This window comes from Pseudophryne corroboree, chromosome 5, assembly GCF_028390025.1.
Source record: "Pseudophryne corroboree isolate aPseCor3 chromosome 5, aPseCor3.hap2, whole genome shotgun sequence".
Lineage (NCBI taxonomy): Eukaryota > Metazoa > Chordata > Amphibia > Anura > Myobatrachidae > Pseudophryne > Pseudophryne corroboree.
In genome coordinates this window covers 146914957-146934798 of record NC_086448.1, presented here as the reverse complement: position 1 = coordinate 146934798, position 19842 = coordinate 146914957, and the positions used below count along the sequence as shown (strand labels likewise).

General features: G+C 45.6%; 1 protein-coding gene across 3 annotated transcripts in view; it reads right to left on the bottom strand.

Moving 5' to 3' along the window:
* The window catches only part of DNAH11 (dynein axonemal heavy chain 11), a 561376-nt gene that overhangs the window by 238399 nt on the left and 303135 nt on the right, over window positions 1–19842 (bottom strand). For all 3 annotated transcript variants that reach the window (XM_063921780.1, XM_063921778.1, XM_063921781.1), the window contains 6 exons: window positions 17233–17389; window positions 17004–17149; window positions 16786–16902; window positions 15578–15716; window positions 13231–13323; window positions 10951–11145 (listed from right to left, as the gene is read on the bottom strand). In XM_063921780.1, coding sequence (XP_063777850.1) covers window positions 10951–11145; window positions 13231–13323; window positions 15578–15716; window positions 16786–16902; window positions 17004–17149; window positions 17233–17389 — 847 coding nt within the window. The remainder of the gene's footprint in view (window positions 1–10950; window positions 11146–13230; window positions 13324–15577; window positions 15717–16785; window positions 16903–17003; window positions 17150–17232; window positions 17390–19842) is intronic.

Genomic DNA, 19842 nt, shown 5'->3' with positions numbered 1-19842 from the left:
TGTCTGCAGCCTGTATACGGCCATTCCACACGATGCAGGACTCTGTGCTATGAGGAACTTTTTGCAGGTTGAACTTCCTGAGCAGCTATTTGATCATGAGCTATTCCTGTCCCTTTTGGAGTTAACCCTTAAGCGCAATTATTTTTTATTTGATGGTTCTTTTTTTCTTCAATTAAGGGGATGTGCGATGGGGTCCCCGGTGGCCCCGTCGTACGCAAACATTTTTATGTTTGAACACGAGAAACGTATTTTTTTCTCCAATTCGTCTATTGGTGACAATATCCTTCTTTATTGTCGCTATATAGACGATATCTTCCTGTTATGGAGAGGGGGACGGGATGCTCTTGTCAAATTTGTTGCTGAGGTCAATGACTCCGATTCTCCAATTAAATTTACATTGATGTGCAGCATGACAGACATCCATTTTCTGGATGTCAATATCCATCTTGAAAATGGCTGCTTGGCTACGGAGGTTTTTCACAAACCTACTGATCGGAATACGCTTTTATTAGCATCTAGCCACCATCCTGAGCCCCTCAAGAAAGGGCTCCCTCGCTCACAGATGATGCGAATAGCTAGAATAGCATCAGACCCCTCGAGAGTTCCGGATGAGCTGGATGCTTTAATTCATAACTTCATAACTAGGGGTTATGATCCTGATTTGCTGGAGAGGCAGAAACAGGAGGTTCTAGGTATGTCTAGGCAATCTCTTCTGACACCGACCGATCGACACCTTAAGAATAGGATTCCCTTCCCCTGTAACTTCACCTCATCGAGTGGAGGGGTGAGTAGAGCCACTAGGGCACTGTGGCCTATTGTGTCCTCAGATCCAGAGCTCAAAGTGTTTAACCACACTGCTCCTCTGATGTCATTTCGTCGTGGTCGTAACATCAAAGATAGAATCGTTAGAACAGATATTACTGGGATGGGTATCGCTAGGCCCCCTAATGTAGCTTACAAACCTGCTGGTTGCTATCGTTGCAGTGGGTGTGCCACGTGTAAATTGATGTTGAACTGTAGATCGTTCAAACACCCCCATTGCTCCAAAATATACGACATCAGGTTTGTTTTAACCTGTTCAACAACATTTGTCGTATATATTATTGTTTGTCCGTGTGGGCTCATGTATGTGGGCCAGACTACTCGGAAGTTTTCTGAGAGGATGGCGGCACATAGATCGGCCATAAAACTCACGCTTGAAGGAAAAGTGGTTGACCAACCAGTAGCTAAACACTTCAAAAATGCTGGTCACACATTAGAGTCACTCCGGTACTTTATCATAGATCACGTTCCCCTGAGCTTGAGGGGGGGTGATCGGGCTAAATCTCTTTTAGTCAAAGAAACTAAGTGGATATTGAGATTGGGTACCTGCGCCCCTGGGGGGCTCAATGAAAAAATTAATTGGAATACGCTTGTGTAATGTGGGGTGTTTTGTGCTCTTGGGGTTTACTTTATCTCTTTTCATTGATTTATGTAATCTTCTTATCGTTGTATTGATTTATGCCTACGGATAATGCTGCTTTTTTCATCATGTATTGCTGTTTTCCTTTGTTTTTATTTCAGTGTACGTCCCTGCCTGCCCGTAGTGATGACAGCCCAGCCTCCCCTGTGGATTATGCCTGCGCCTCCTCCCGCCGATGGTCTGCAGCCGGGTTCTGTGTGAACCGCAAGCTGCTGGTTTCCATGGAGACGGCTGTTTCCGGAAGTGGGTGTCTGACGTGAGCGGAAGCAGAGTGAGTAGCGGGCGCGCACATGACGGACGATGGCGGCGGGACTACTGTGGTATTTAGGAGGGTAAGTGTTTTATGTTTTTGTGTGTCTGTTGTGTCCTGACGACGGGGGTCCGTCCCCCGAAACGTTGACCGTGGAATACAATTTTTTGCATCATTTTGACTCTGAGTGCCGTTCATTGTTGGACAGTTGTGTATTTTTGGTTCTGGCACCGGAGCAGCTGTATTAATCTAATTGGAGTGCCGGCTGCTGCTGGATCTATATATATATATATATACACACACACTGCTCAAAAAAATAAAGGGAACACTAAAATAACACATCCTGGATCTGAATGAATGAAATATCCTTATTAAATACTTTGTTTTTTACATAGTTGAATGTGCTGACAACAAAATCACACAAAAATTATCAATGGAAATCAAATTTATTAACCCATGGAGGTCTGGATTTGGAGTCACCCTCAAAATTAAAGTGGAAAAACACACTACAGGCTGATCCAACTTTGATGTAATGTCCTTAAAGCAAGTCAAAATGAGGCTCAGTAGTGTCTGTGGCTTCCACGTGCCTGTATGACCTCCCTACAACGCCTGGGCATGCTCCTGATGAGGTGGCGGATGGTCTCCTGAGGGATCTCCTTCCAGACCTGGACTAAAGCATCCGCCAACTCCTGGACAGTCTGTGGTGCAACGTAGCTTTGGTGGATAGAGCGAGAAATGATGTCCCAGATGTGCTCAATTGGATTCAGGTCTGGGGAACGGGCGGGCCAGTCCATAGCATCAATGCCTTCGTCTTGCAGGAACTGCTGACACACTCCAGCCACATGAGGTCTAGCATTGTCTTGCATTAGGAGGAACCCAGGGCCAACCGCACCAACATATGATCTCAAAAGGGGTCTGAGGATCTCATCTCAGTACCTAATGGCAGTCAGGCTACCTCTGGCAAGCACATGGAGGGCTGTGCGGCCCCCCAAAGAAATGCCACCCCACACCATTACTGACCCACTGCGAAACCGGTCATGCTGGAGGATGTTGCAGGCAGCAGAACGTTCTCCTTGGCGTCTCCAGACTCTGTCACGTCTGTCACATGTGCTCAGTGAGAACCTGCTTTCATCTGTGAAGAGCACAGGGCGCCAGTGGCGAATTTGCCAATCTTGGTGTTCTCTGGCAAATGCCAAACGTCCTGCACGGTGTTGGGCTGTAAGCACAACCCCCACCTGTGGGCGTCGGGCCCTCATACCACCCTCATGGAGTCTGTTTCTGATCGTTTGAGTAGACACATGCACATATTTTTTTTAAATTCTTTATTTATACGTGGTTAAGCATAGTAAGAAAACATTACATGGACACATGGGACAGGTGGCCATCAGAACCAACGTCCAGCATAAACCACAAATTTTCAAATAAACAACAAAGTTAATTAAAAAAGAAAGAAGAGTAACATTCAAGTATGGAATTCGGGGGGGGGGGGGAAGGGGAGAAGGGAAAGGGGGACAGGGGGAGAGGGGGGAAACCACGGTATAATCTGTGCACAGTATATATCCTGGAAATAGTAAGATCAGAAGAAAGAGGGAGAGGGGGGTCAAGGGGGAGACGAGAGAAGATTAGAAAAAAGGGAAGGAAGAGGAGAGAGAGAGAGAGAGAGAGAAGAAAAGAGGAGGAGAGAGGCCTGGAGGAGTAACAGTAGGCAGTGCCCATGGGTCTGCGGAGGAAGTTAGGAGCAAGAGGAGGGGGATGGCAATCTACGTTCAGCAGCGAGCCAGGGGGCCCAGACCTGCTGAAAAATGTGACCCCGGTCGTGGAGATAGTATGTAATCTTTTCCATTGAGGCAATGTGCCAAATTTTAGTTTTAAGGGACGGGAGAGAGGGTGGGGAGGGGTTCTTCCAATTAAGAGCTACCAGCGACTTTAGGATATGTGTGGCCAGCTTTTGGGAAAATTTATTGAGCAACGGGGGAGGGTAACATAGCAAAAAGATCCAAGGATCTTTCAGCACAGGAGAATACAAAAGCGAATTGAGGAGGGAGTGGACTAGGTTCCAGAAGGAAGCAATGGACGGGCAGGTCCACCATATGTGGAGCATAGTGCCTCTAGCCCCGCAGTTCCTCCAGCAATTAGGGGAGGAAGACGGAAAGAGTTTGTTAAGTCGGTCAGGGGTGTAGTACCAACGGTAGTAAACTTTGTAGGCCGTTTCCTTAAAAGCAGTAGCAATAGAGCATTTAGCAATCCCCAGTCTCATGTCATCCCAATCTTCACTCTCTGGTGGGGGCCCAAGATCACGTTCCCATGCGAGCTCGTGGGGCCGGGAGGGGGGAAGGGAAGAATCTAGTAAGGGAGTAGAGTTGGGAGATTAAGCCTTTGGAGAGATGGGAGTTAATGCATAAACCTTCAAAGGGGGTGAGGACACGAAGCAAGGCAGAGGAGGGGAGAGAGCCTAGGAAGTGGCGGATTTGTAAAAATTGGAAGGGATTAAGTGGGTACGAAGGGGTCTTTTGTTGGAGGTCAGGTAGGGACAGCCATTGGCCCCAATCGGCAAAATTGGTCGGGAATTTGAAGCCCAGGCGTTATCCATAAACGGAACCTCACAGTTGAGAGTCCAGGAGGAAACATAGGGTTCTGCCAGATAGGGGTCAAGGGCGAGGGGGTAGTGGTGAGACCCATCTTCAGGGAGAGTGAGTCCCAAATTGTAAGGTTAAATTTAATAGTGGGGAGAAGTTTAGAGGTTGGGGGTCGGGAGGTGGAGGGCAGACCCCATAAGGGGGTCAGGTCCGAGAGGCTAATGAAGGCTGCCTCAATATCCAGCCAAGATACAGATCCCGGAGGAGCATAAGAGGTGACAATATGGGATAAGTGGGAGGCAAGATAGTAAAGTTGATATCAAGAAGGCCCCTGCCTCCCGCGGAGGTTGGCCTTTTCAGGGTATTGGCGGCAATGCGGGGGGGTCTGTGATTCCAAATAAAACGCACAAGGGCTCGTTGGATAGTGCGAAAAAAGGAGGCCGGGACTGCTACTGGGAGGGTCTGGAAAAGATAAAGCCATTTGGGGACTATGGTCATTTTAACCGCTATGATCCTGCCCAGCCACGAAATAAAAAGACTGTTCCAGGAGGTCAGGTCAGCGAGTGTGTTGGTGAGGAGGGGTGGGAAGTTTTCCCGGAAGAGAGAATCATAGCGAGAGGTCAGGTAAATCCCCAAATATTTAATCTTTGTGGGCTGCCATTTAAAATTAAAGTTAGCGCGAAGGGACTCAGCCTCTCGATGAGGGATATGAAGCAGCATAGCCTCGGATTTGGAGTAGTTGATCTTATACCCTGATATAAGGCTACAAGAATGCAGGACTGAAAATAAGTTTGGGAGTGAGATAAGGGGTTGGGTCAGAGAAAGTAGGATGTCGTCAGTGAAGAGGGAGATTTTAGGGTCGATACGGCCTACTTGTATTCCGTGTATATCTGGATGAGCTCTAATTTGAGAAGCAAGGGGCTCAATAATGAGGGCAAAATTTAGCGGTGAGAGGGGGCAACCCTGACGTGTACCATTTGAGATGCTAAGTGGGGCTGATGGGACACCATTGATTAAAACTGTGGCAGAGGGGGCGGAGTATAGTGCCAGGACGCCAGTGAGAAAGCCACCGGACAAGCCATAGGCCTCCAGGGCGGCTCTCATAAAACTCCAGGAGATCCGGTCAAATGCCTTTTCAGCATCTAAGGAGAGCATGACAGAGGGGGATCTCCTGGAGTTCGAGATATGTATAAGATCAATAGCACGTCTGGTGTTATCTCTCGCCTGACGGCGCGGGATAAACCCCACCTGGTTGTAATGGACAAGGGAGGGGAGGTATGGGTTAAGGCGGTTGGCCAGGATCTTAGCGAAGATTTTCAAGTCCAAGTTCAAGAGAGATATAGGGCGGTAGCTAGCGCAGTTAAGGGTATCCTTGCCTTCTTTGGGGATCACCACAATTCTAGCCTCCAACATCTCAGGGGGAAAGGGGTCGCCATGGACAATCCTATTGAACAGGGACTGAAGGTGGGGGGAAAGAAGAGCAGAGAATTTTTTGTAGTAAAGAGCTGTGAACCCATCCGGGCCCGGGGATTTACCAATTTTTTGCATGAGTATAGTCTGAGCAATTTCTTCCACCGAGATCTCACTGTTAAGATGGTCCATGATGTCCTAGGGGCAATCTAGGCAAGTTAGAAGCAGAAAGAAAGTGAGAGACTAGATCGGAGTGGGGCAGAGGGGAGGAACCAGGTGAGGGGGGTGGGAGGTTGTACAGGTCAGCGTAGTAGGATTGGAAGGCAGCTCTAATGGCAGTGGGGTCTTGGACAAGTTGATTGAGAGAGTTTCTGATAGAGACAATATTAGTTTTGGCTCTCGTGGAACGGAGTCGTGCCACTAGGATCTTGTCCGCCTTGTCTCCCTTCTCATAAAAGTATTGGCGAAGCCACTTAAGATGTTTGGCCACCCGTTCAGAGAGAAGGAGATCAAGTTCCGCCTTAACAGTACGAAGTTCGGACAAGACAGCCTGGTCGGAGGATGCCTTATGCTGGGTCTCAAGTGAGTGGAGTTTAATAGAGAGTTTGTTAAACTGGGTGAGGGATTGTTTTTTAGTTTTTGAAGCTAGGCTGATAACGTGTCCACGAAGAACTGCCTTGTGTGCCAACCAGAGAGTGGACCTAGAGATATCAGGGGTATCATTCAGGGTAAAATAGTCGGAGATCGTGTCCCGAAGATGGGAACGTATCTCCGGGTTGTGGAGGAGGGAGTCGTTAAGGCGCCATGTCATGGGGCGATGGCGTGAGACCAGACCTGAGAGATCGCAGGTGATAGGGGCATGATCAGACCAGATCAGTGGATGAATATGGGCATCGTGGAGATTTAAGGCGAGATCGTAGCTCAGCAGGACCATATCAATGCGGGAGTAGGAATTATGAGGAGCAGAGTAAAAGGTATAGTCACGAGCAGAGGAGTCTTTTATCCCCCAGGAGTCATAGAGAAGCTGGGATCGCATGAGACGGAGGAGGGATCTGGAGCGGAGGGAGTCCGGAGGGAGAGCGGTCTATCTGTGGATTTAAAACAGAGTTAAAGTCCCCAGCAAGTATGAGGTCGCCTTGCCGGACTCGAGTAAGGAGGTTATCTAGCTTTGTAAAGAATCGTTCCTGTCGTTGGTTAGGGGCATAAACGTTGGCTAGGGTACAGAGGTTGTTATTAAGTTTCCCCACCAAGACAAGAAACCGTCCATCTTTGTCGGCATATGAGTCTAGAAGCTCAAAGGTGAGGTGGCGGGCAAATAAAATCGCAACCCCCCGTTTCTTGGCCGAATGGTCGCAGGCATGGAAAGAATCAGGGTATGGTTTACATTGCAGCGTAGGATGGGAGTCATGTAGGAAGTGAGTCTCCTGTAGGAAGACCAGGTCACCTTTATGGAGTTTAAGGGAGGCAAAGAGCTTACCTCTCTTTTGGGGGCTATTCAAGCCCTTCACATTAAATGATAGTACCCGGAGACCCATGGGCAAGCAACAAAGAGGTAGGCAGATTAGAAAGAGCGGAGAGCACTGAAAGTAGAGGAAGGAGGGAGAAGAAGGATATAAAGCGAGAGAGAGTGTGGTCAGAAGGGAGGGGGGAAGGAAAGGAAACCGGGAGGGGAGGGAGGGTGGTTGGTCATCCGGCAGTAGGGGCCAGGACCGGTGGTGCTGACAGGGGAAAGGGATACTAGGTGTCGGGAGGGCACCTAGGTCAGCAAGAGGGCTCAAAGCCCTAAGGGGGCGCGGCATGGGGTCCGGACAATGGATCACAAACCACTTAGCGAGAGGTAGGAGGCAAACCTCCCCTAGGAGGACCTGAGGGAAAAAGCTGGAGAGAAGACAGGAACAGAGGACAGATGGAGCGCCAGCTCCAGAAAGGAAGGGAGAGGGGGGGGGGGGTAGATAGAAAACAAAAAGCCAGGTTTCAGCATGTTAACATATCAGCAGCATAACATTTTAACAGGAGGTAACAACAGAACAGTCGTGAGGTAACTAAGAGGCCGGGAAATCAGGATACGGGGGGTCTAAAGTGGAACAGCTCCCCAGGTAGGGGAGTGCGACCAGGAAGGGTCGACCCAATTAAGTAGAGAAGACATTGAATTAGAGAACTGAAAGTCCATCAGGGAACTGGAGGTGGAGCCTGGGGGGGCCACAGAGGCCGGGACCGTAAACCACTCAGATCGAGGGGGCTAAAGCAGGTCCCGCTGTATCCGTGGCGGCAGGCGTTGAGTATGGATATCCTGTTCGGCTGTGTGGATGCCCAGCTTGGAGAGCAGCGTTTGAGCCTCGGATAGATCCCTGGCCGTGAGGAGCTTTCCTTTGTGCCAAACCAGGATACGAAAAGGGAAACCCCAGCGGTATTTAACATTATGACGGGAGAGCAGGGAAGTAACGGGTTTGAAGTCTCTGCGTTTGGCCAAATCTGAAGGGGGGTATTCTGGAAAGTCACAGATCCCAGCCGCCGGGCCTCCCTCATTACAGCCTCCTTCGCAGTGAACTAGTGCAGTCGGAGGATGACATCCCTGGGCTGGGAGGAGTCCTGAGAGCGAGGTCGCAGGGCTCGGTGCGCTCGATCCTGGAGCAGATGTTCTTCAGGGGTGTCAGGTGACAGATGTGCAAAGAAGCGCTTGAGGTGGAGGTCAAGGTGGGCCGCCTCGACCTCCTCAGGGACACCCCGGATCCTCAGGTTGTTTCTCCTCGCCCTATTGTCCTGGTCCTCATGCTCCTCCCGCAAGCGGGCAACATCTTGGCGGAGTTGATGGAAGTCGATCTCGACCGTTTGTTGGAACGACACCACCTCCTCCACTCGTCGTTCAAGTTAATTGGTTCTGGAGCCGATGTCGGCAATATCGGATTTCAGGGAGTGGAGAGCCTGGACTGAGGTTTTAACATCCCGCATCTCCTTAAGGAGGGAGAGAAAGTCCTTGCGGGTGAGGGGCGTGAGATCGTCGTCCTCGGCCTCCGAGTCGGAGGGATGGGGGTTCGGGGGCATCAGGCCTGCTCTTGGCCGGGGTTTTTTTTTGGTAAGGAATGGTGTGAGGTCGGACCCCTGTGACTTTTTGCCACCCCTGGGCATCGTGAACATATGAAAAAGGGGGTGGACAGCAGGGTGGGAAGTAGAGGTGGCGCTCCAGCAGTGAAGCTCAGGACCAGGGAAGGTAAGGCGAGGGCCCTAGGGAGGCGTCATGGTGTGGTCAGCCGAGCACGGCAGACGGGGTAGGTCCAGGGAGTCCCAGGAGAGCAGGGGGCCCACGTGGCCCCGGAGAGGAGCCAGACAGGCAGAAGTCGCAGGAGGCAGGGCTCCGTGGAGGACCACCCCCATTTAGGGACCGCGGAGATGTGCCCCGGGCACGGACCAGCCAGTGACCGGGGCAGCACCGGGGCCAGACAGCAGGGGGAAGGGGGGTCTGCGGTTAGTAGCGGCAACGGCCCCCAGGTGGAGTATGATGTGGGCTCCAGAGGGCTGTAGCAGGGGGGATCACTATCTACAGGTATTGAGGGAGATGGGACTGGAGGCCTGCAAGATGGCCGCCACTAGTGTACCACACAGGGAGCTACAGAGTGTACCAGCGTTGTCCCGGAGCCCCCCAGGAGGGTCCCCACCGTCTGGGGGCATCAAGGGGTCCGGGGCAGCCAGCAGATATGTGCGGAGGAGGGAGGGGTCCGCCGGGCGCCCCGCGGGAACCCTTCGTGAGTGTTTCCCGGGCCCGGAGCTCTCGGCCGGGCCGCCGCCAAAATCGAGGCCCCGGCTTCAGATCGGGGAGAAGGCCTCAACCCCCGGGATCCGCCGGAAGCCTCCACAGCACTCAGGATCGGGTCTCAAGGTAGGGGCAGGGGCCATAGTGGGCCGTACATAACACAGGGATCCCGCCGCCTGCCGTCAATCTCGGGCTTCCCCGGCTACAGAGCCAGCCCCCCGGCTCCCGGCGACCTCCAACGAGACGGCCGCCGCTCGTACTGGGTGCCGGACAGCCCTGGCACCCAGTCTCCAGGTGTGGGTATGGGGGGGATGTAGGCAGGATGGCAGAGAGGCAGCGGCTCCCAGCGATATCGCAGCTCCGGTCCGCCGCTCCAGCCCGGCTGCAAACTCGAGCCCCCGGTTTCAGGCTGGGGGGAGGCCGCAATCCGCAGGAGTGCTTAAAAGCACTCCCCGACTCCGCGGGTCCCCCACAGCAGCTGCGGACACACACAGGGGGTCACGGCAGGCAGTCTGGGGCAGCCCAGTGCAGGTCAGGGGAAGGAGAGGGGAATTAGGAGGTCTGTGTGTGCAGGAGCTGGAGAGAACACGTCCACTCTCCAAGACGACCAGGCCACGCCCCCTGACGCATGCACATTTGTAGCTTGCTGAAGGTCATTTTGCAGGGCTCTGGCAGTGCTCCTCCTGTTCCTCCTTGCACAAAGGCGGAGGTAGCGGTCCTGCTGCTGGGTTGTTGCCCTCCTACAGCCTCCTCCACGTCTCCTGATGTACTGGCCTGTCTCCTGGTAGCGCCTCCATGCTCTGGACACTACGCTGACAGACACAGCAAACCTTCTTGCCACAGCTCGCATTGATGTGCCATCCTGGATGAGCTGCACTACCTGAGCCACTTGTGTGAGTTGTATGGAGGTCATACAGGCACGTGGAGGCCACACACACTACTGAGCCTCATTTTGACTTGCTTTAAGGACATTACATCAAAGTTGGATCAGCCAGTAGTGTGTTTTTCCACTTTAATTTTGAGGGTGACTCCAAATCCAGACCTCCATGGGTTAATAAATTTGATTTCCATTGATAATTTTTGTGTGATTTTGTTGTCAGCACATTCAACTATGTAAAGAACAAAGTATTTAATAAGAATATTTCATTCATTCAGATCTAGGATGTGTTATTTTAGTGTTCCCTTTATTTTTTTGAGCATTGTATATATATATATATATATATATATATATATATATATATATATATATATGTACATAGAGATGGAATATATGTACAAAGAGTTGGGTAGGCACATATCTGATCAGACGAGTTAATTAAAGGGCAAGTACTGCACTGTGACATCTCTTCCCATATTGTGTACGAATACTTCAAAGCAGCTACGGTTTAGCATCTTTAATAATTTGGAAAAATGTGCAATAAAAGTTAACCTTCAGGTTTATGGCAGCCTGTCTGCGGTTATTTTAATGGAAAGTAATAAAAGATAAATTGATTTTTGTTTGTACTTTGAGAATAAAGCTCTCCTCGGGCTGCAAGCGAAGCTCCAGCATAGACTGTTTAACCATCTGTTCAAAGTGCAGGTCCCTCTTCCTCGGAACATCCAGCGCTGGAAACAGGTCACTGATCAGCCCCATGAATATCGGGACATCATCTGTTACTATCTTCGGCAAATTGAAGTCCCGCAAAGCCCGCATGAGCACCTGCAAGCAGGAATTAGGGGGCACACTTTACTCTGCATGCATGTAAAAACACTTTGTGATGGTATCAGAAATACGGACATAAACAAAAGATGTAGCAAAAAGTCATATAGTGAAAACATCCAGGAGTTTATTTATTTATTAAAAGAAAAAAAATTACATATACACACATTATATATATATATATATATATATATATATATATATATATATCTAGAGAAAGAAATTAGAGGAGCGCCTCATAGTGCAATTTCGTTTATTCACACAATATATATTAAAACCAGCAATTGTCACAATGATGTTTGGCTTAATACCTCATAGTTCTTCTGAGTGGGCTTAAATACCACTTGGTTTGTTATAAAATATCCCCTGGTATCGCCTCCACCAACCGCCGATCCAGCGTCAGACCCCTGGTGCTCGTGCTGCCCGCCTCACGCTAACGATCCTCAGCACGCCGGGACCAGCGGTGTCCCGGCGTGCTGAGGATCGTTAGCGTGAGGCGGGCAGCACGAGCACCAGGGGTCTGACGCTGGATCGGCGGTTGGTGGAGGCGAAACCAGGGGATATTTTATAACAAACCAAGTGGTATTTAAGCCCACTCAGAAGAACTATGAGGTATTAAGCCAAACATCATTGTGACAATTGCTGGTTTTACTATATATTGTGTGAATAAACGATATTGCACTATGAGGCGCTCCTCTAAATTCTTTCTCTAGACAAATCATCCTGTGGGATTCCGGGATTCTCTAAGAGGTAGCTGCAGTCTGAAACAAAGACTTGGTGCTGTTAAAACGTTTGGAGTATATTCCTGGAAATCACTATCTGCAAATCACCGTGAAGCGCACCTGTACGCTGTTCCACAAAAAAAAAAAAAAAAATATATATATATATATATATATATATATATATATATAGTGATTCAAAAGTCACAGTACATCCTTATGTTTCAAAAACTGTGCTGGAAATGGGAAAACTGACTTAGATTCAAGATGGCCGATATCTGTTGTGGCCCCAATTCGCTCTTCAGAGCAGAGCCCCTTAACCCAATGAAAAAGTAATAATATGATGATAAAACAGAGGCTAGCCTGTTGCTATTCCATTCAGCCTATTGGCAGGAGTGCAGAGAGGGGTGGGTACTAATTATCCAGGCCAGTGTTTGTATGGGGGGTGGGGAGCAGGCCAGCCATGGAGTTACATGTTTTAACAAGCGGGAGTGGTCCTCTTTGTGTGACCATGGGGGTAATTCCAAGTTGATCGCAGCAGGATTTTTTATAGCAATTGGGCAAAACCATGTGCACTGCAGGGGAGGCAGATATAACATGTGCAGAGAGAGTTAGATTTGGGTGGGTTATTTTATTTCTGTGCAGGGTAAATACTGGCTGCTTTAATTTTACACTGCAAATTAGATTGCAGATTGAACACACCCCACCCAAATCTAACTCTCTCTGCACATGTTATATCTGCCTCCCCTGCAGTGCACATGGTTTTGCCCAATTGCTAACAAAAATCCTGCTGCGATTAACTTGGAATTACCCCCCATGTCCTTATCTACCTAGGAAGCAGCTGCAGTGCAGCTCCAACCACATCTAAAGCAAGCCACTTGTGTGCTGTTCTAGTCATCCTTAATAGTTGTTTCCCACTTTCTAAGCAGTAATAATTGAAAAGTTGTTGGTTTTGCCGTTTAAATGGATGCTGCTTTAAAAATATGGTCTATACTCGCCAGAATTGCGTCTGAGTCTACATTTCACAGGCTATTTAAACATTGCTCCTCCCCTTCAAAAAGTAACTTGTGCTATTAAAAAGTAATCCATGTGCTATTCCCTCTTTTACTTAGTCTATTTTATAATCCATACTCCCTACAACTGCACCTAACCCTCGGTTTCTGCCACTCTGATGCTTATTTCAGTGTCATGTCCGCTGATTAAGCAATGTTTATGTACCATGAACTTGTTCTACATTGTCTTGTACGGTAAGTCGCTGTTTTCTTGTTTTGCTCATTTGTTTATGGACTTCATTAGGCGATGCGGAACCCGTGTGGCATCATATAAATGATAATAATGGGGACAACTGTTTATTTTTTTAACATACCTGGTTTTCCGGTCGGTTACTGTCACCTCGTCTTAAGGAACCTGCCACAACTAGAACAGATTTAACTGCTCGTAGGCCCCAGTCATAGTGATCCTGTAAAGGGGGTATTATCAAGTCTTAAAAACTATTCTGAACATTTTGCCTTGCAACAAAACTATTAGTGTAAGTCACCATGAGACCAGGTATCAGTCATATCATCGTAACTTAAGAATGGCGATGATGTTTGTGGTTGCATGAAGGCAGAGAATAACATTTTTAAAGGGAAAATGAATACATATCAGATAACAGCAGAGAGGACAAAGGATCGAAAATGTCACATTCACTAATGCACGTTACAAGATGCATCATTTTTTATCTTGCACACACCTCAGCACGTCATTCAGGATAGGATGTAGTTACCGATCCCTACATCCCGCCCGCTCCAAATCCAGACTGACGGCATGCCGACTAACAGGGACCCACTCATGGAGTGGGAATAGAACCTGCGGCGAGCGCAAGGGGCTTCGATGCGCTGCCCCCCCCCCCCCCTTCCCCACCTGGCCACCGGTAAGCTATGACCAACCCTTCAAGATAACCACAGATTAAACACAATATACTATATAAATTGTAATGACAGCATTATAGCAAGCGTAACACCTCTTGGGGCAGATGCATTAACCTGGAGAAGGCATAAGGAAGTGATAAACCAGTGATAATTGCAAGGTGATAAATGCACCAGCCAATCGGCTCTAATATGTCAATTAATAGTTAGAAGCTGATTGGCTGGTGCGTTTATCACCTTGCACTTATCACTGGTATATCACTTCCTTATGCCGTCTCCAGGCTTAAATACATCTGCCCCCTTGTAAGTAGATCATGGTCAAATCATGACCTCAGACTCAAAAAAAAAAAAAAAAAAAGAAGAAGAAGAAAAAAATACAATTAAAATATATTCTGGAATTACCAGCCCCCATAGTGCTTTAAATAGTTTATGACACTTTATGGAGCAAGAATTAGGTCAAGTAACAATATGTCTAGTTTTATTGACCGATTTAGAGCCTAATAAATGATTAGTGAATCCTCAATGGAGAAACTAAGATACAGTCATTACCCATGAATTAAACTGCTAAATGCAATGAATCATTTAATGGGATTTGCCTTAATTCAAATTCAATGTTTTCAATATGGTTAAAATAAGAACTCCAGTGTATATATAAAAGCCACTGGGGTAGTGTACACCAATAACAACACAATTGTGAGCATACCACACAATTAGCAATATGCTGTATAAGTTAAACTATAGGACAATTTTCTGTACTGCTGCGTTCAATTGAAAGATTTCTTTTTTTTTCTTGTACTATGCATTATATTTGGCAACTGCTGTAAATACACATAATGTGAATGGATAAAAATGAGATATAAAACATGTTTAACACGCAAAACATAAAAATATTCCTTTTGTCTGTCCTACTAAGCATAAGATTGTGACAGAACATTTAATTATACAAGGATCGCAGCAGATCTCTAAACTGATAATACGCTACCTTTGTGAAGCAGATGGCGCTTGTGACATCTATACTTTAAAACACCTATTGTAATACTGCGCTGTATATTTTATTATAAATTACCTGTCTCTAGCCAGGACTTGTGCATTATACTGTATTAAGGAGTACTTATTAGCTAAGGAAAAGATACAAAGCGCTAACTAATTCTGACAAGAACATGTTCCGACTAGCAGCTAATGATCCTGTTTCCTTAAAGTACAATTATCTTTTCCAAAAAATGACTGCAGGCAAAATTTGGGAATAATAGAATTGTACAAAAAGTAATTGCAGATATATTGAAGCAGACATGCATTCCATTAACTGTGTTTAAATCATTTAGATACATTTAGATATGAGATAGAGTTATGAAGAAGTAAAATACTTTGACACACCTCATAGGTATGTTACACAAATATACTATTTTCAGATCTTACATTTTTTAATTTTGAAAGAATAAAACATTGGGTTCTGTGCTCATAGATCAGTTTGTCGTAAATTGGGCAGAACTGCGTTGCATAGTATAAAAGCAAATAAAAAGCTGCAGTAAAATAATTTCTTGCAAAAACTTTATTTAAAAAAAATGGATATATAAGCAAAGCTAAAAAATAAAAATAAAAAGACTAGTACAGCCAACATTACTAGTATACCAGGGTACGGTTATTAATAAATTTGGAAACGCGGGGTGGACTTTCTCATATACATGGCAGCCTATGTGAAACAACTCAAAACAATGAGTACAATGGACTATTCTACTTTCAAGGAAAGGCAAGTATCATACAGAGTACCCTCATTAAGCTCCTGTATGTGCTGAAATGCAATTATACCTGTTTAGAAAGCAGCTCCGTGCACAGTGTGTAAAGGGTAATAAATTTCCTGGCTAATGGCCGGGCATCAAGGAACCCCTCCGCTATCAGCATTATTTCACAGATCAGCTCTGTGTCTGGCACAACCATGGCACACGGCCTGAAAGAAGAGTCAGTCACTTATCATTAATGTTGCGGTTTATACAAACAAAAGACTTTCTGAAACATGTCACCTACTACACTATACTTGTGAGTTTAGTAGTGACCCCTGTCACGGTTATACACAACTAAATCTATTAGGGAATCAGAGTTTTTTTTGTTTCAATTATTTATTTAGAATGATCACAGACGTAGACAGACACCCCCCCCAAAAAAAAAAAAAAAAATTAAAAATAAAATAAATATCAGCAGCCATACTTTTTAGCCATTTCTTGCAGATAGACTAAAGACAGTCGTAAACATTACACATATGTTGAAGGGAAAATGGTACATAAGTAAGGGGTGGGGGCAAAGGGGCAACAGGACAACATGAAAAGTATCATGAAGACACTAGGGAATCAGAGGTTCATAACAAGTTGATTATTTCTAGCGATTATCACAGAAGTGTTCTGGCGCTCACTTGTAATATAAAGCGAAGTAACAAGTGCATAGTACTTTTGCAAATTAGACTGAAATAGATTTTTTTTTCTTTACAATAAAAACATGTTTTTCAATATAAACTGACTTTATTTATTTTTAAATCAGTAGTTGTTATAAAGAAGGGTCAGAAATTAATTCCATAGCACTAAAAATAAAATAAGTAGTGTTTTTGATACTAGCTACAAGCCTGCGGCCTAGGGCTGGATGTAATACAATGTGCAGTAGGAGCACAATTAATTCACCAGCAAAGAAATAACTTCAGCCAAAGTGAGATATATGCTGCTCTGTAACAGGACTGATTTTTGGAGTGTGCCAAGACTGTGGGCTAAGATTATGTATCTATTTTTATTTCATACCTTAAAAAAGTATCAAATTAATTTTAACATGCATATTTATTTCATAAAACAGTGATACTGTATGCGGTAACGAGAAAAATAATCTTATTAAAATTCTTATGCGTCTCTTTCAGATTTATCAGATTTATAGCCACAGGTTTAAAACGTGTTTTTTTGGATATAATGTAAAATAGCAGCTGCACTGAGCAAACAGCATAAGTAACAGTAGGTGGCGATAGCGCTCCAATTGCTTGCCTGAAGAGAGCCTTGAGATTCTCCGGCAGTTCCGTGCGGCCAGCGTAACCAGGATTCATAGTGATAAATATTCCCACTGATGCTTTCAGTGTGATGTTTTCTCCAAGGAATACGAATCTGTCAGGAGGAGAGGGACAAGCCGTGAAATGCGCTCCTTGCAAAAGATTGCATTTTGATTTGATGTAAGTTATCATTTCCTGATAGAGGCCTCTACTTGCCTCTTTTTCTTATTGCGAATGGCATCCTGAATGCTTTTCACTTGTACCGCAACCACTGACAGAACTTCTACTGCGATCCTGTTGAATTCATCAAAACAGCCCCAAGCTCCTGTCTGAGCCAGACCTTTATATATGTTTCCTACAGACTAAAAGACAAACTGCTATTGAACTGCGCTGTGAGAAGAAATGTTTTAGGAAGCACAGATTATGAATTTTCCATTTAACTTACTTTATAATCCATCTGTTCAGAGCAGTTGAAAACATACACCATAACCCCAAGGGCCCGTCCTAAATCTTTAGTGGTTTCAGTTTTGCCAGTTCCGGCTGGGCCCGCAGGAGCACCGCTCATAGTCAGATGGAGAGACTGAGTCAGGGTGATATAGCACCTTAGAGGGAACAATGAAATCAATCACTTGGAAATATTATAGGAACAAATTGAGGAAACATGGTTATTACTTTCACAGAGAGATCACTATTATTTCTTCTATGCTACTGTATAGGCTGAGCTGCAGGAGCCCTGTGCATGGGGATACATTCCTTAGGTCAACCTCACTTAGGTAGACACTCAATAGGTCAACAACTATTGGCTGTCATGCATTAGGTCGACGTGGCAAATGTCGACACATGAAAAGGTCGACGTGAGTTTTTCAGAATTTTTTCCATTTTTAAAAAAAACTTTCATATTTTCCGATCCATGTGGACTACAATTGGGAATAGTAACCTGTACAAAGCATGGCGAGCAAAGCGAGCCATGTTAGGGGACACGGTGCACTAACTGGGGTTTCCTGGTCACTTTACGAATAAAACAACACCAAAAAAAGTTAAAAATACTCATGTCGACCTGTTTCCATGTCGGCCTTTTCCAAGTCAACCTTTTTCAGATGTTGACCTATTGCCTGTCGACCTAAATAGGGTCGACCCATGTTCTGCATGATAAAGAAGCAAGGCTTTACTCAAAAACATTTCAGTTCTTCTTTAATTATAAAATAAAGTTCAGTGATCTTAGGTGAAAAAAAATAGTTGATGCTAAGAATAAATGTTCCGGCTACCTTTAAAAAAGCAACTAAACACAAAATACAGGTTACTGTGTATAAAAGAACTAATAATATTCAACAATATATGTGTGAAAAGTTTGAGAAAGTAATAGAATAATTTCAGCTCATTTTGTGATTATGGAGTGAACGATTTTCTATTATGCACTTCTGTCAGTTATCACATTAAGTTATTCCCTGCTAAGGACCAGTGGGACTTGTCCTAAGCACTGCAGGAGTTCAAATGGTGGGGAATGTAAAAGTTTTCCCCTTATATTTGCTGTTGCTCAGACACAGATGGGGACAGGATTTGAAAACGTCCTTATATCGGGACCAGTAATGACATCATTAATTCATGCTCCTTCCAGGAGAAACATCGCACATATTTTCAAAAATCAGGAAACAGGAGGGAGAGCATTAACAGTGTTCTATCGCCCCCATCCTGGCACCTAAATACAGTAGTGTACTAATTAGCATGAACAGCTTGTAACGTAGAGTGGCAAGTTTAATCTTTCTATGTATAATGGAGAGAGATAAAAGCTCCTCCCTAAGTTCCTGGATGCCAAATCACTGTCCTTAGTATCTCTGTACAGTTTCTTCTATTAGAGTACTAATTAGCACAAACAGCTTATAATGTACAACACAGATTCTCACAACACAGATTCTCTAACGCCGATGATCTAAGGTACTGTGTTACTCCAACAGTTAGTTGCGTCAGAATACACTAATTTATATTTACTGGTATGTCTATAGGTTCTCATTACCGCTGTGTATTTTAGATAGCGAATGAGTCACTCCTGCAGATTTACCCCGATTTGTGTGAAACCTGTGTGCACCCTTCCTTTTAATGTTTTACAATGGATTACACAGAAAAAAAAATAATAATAAAGTGAATGTCACGGGAACACACACACAAAAAAAAAAAAAGGATTGGCACTTTGGGAATCGAACCTGGGACTCTCAGCGTGGCAGGCGGGAGCCTTCATCGCTTGCCCACAACACTGCATGGAAGATTCTCAAGTTCATGTGTAAAAGTATTGCAAAGAGCGATTCCTTCCCATTGGTGTTCGTTTATGCCGTTAGGGGATTCAGATGCTCATTTCGTGCACTGTACATACTGTAAAGTCAATGAGCTACATTATTCCTTTCACACATTAGTTGCATCTGCATTCACAGGTGTTTTAACACGTTCATTTGCGTCTGTATAAACTATACACACAGTGATTTGGCATCCATTAACTTAGGGATGAGCTCTTATCTCACCCCATTATACTTAATACTACGGGATTTGGACGCTCACATATCCCTAACATCAACAGACCATACTGTATCTGTTACTTGTTCGTTTGCATCTGTATATGCTGTACTATTTGCATGTGTACTGTATATACTGTTATATACTGTATGACATACTGTAGCATAATGTAGCGTAATGAGACGCACCAGTAAAGTAGTTCTTACGCTGTAGTTCAGTATTGTATTTTAATGGAGACCACACGCTTGCGCATTGGTGATTTTAAAAAACGACATCTGGTGGATGATCAAGGGTAATACACTCAAAGGTAACGCCAAACGCTCTGTGCGCCTCCCTTCGACTAGGCGCGCCTCCTTGCGCCCAGGCACGCTGCGTATGCCTGATCGCGACTAACGCCTCAGTCAGCCAAGATAATGGAGGACCCATCTGTATGACAATGTGGAATCTGGTGGGTGGTGCAATGAGCCTGGCGTTCCCTATGGCTATGGGCAAAGTGAGTGAATTAAAAGTTAGAAAAGAAAGAAAGAAAGAAAGAAAGAAAGAAAGAAAGAAA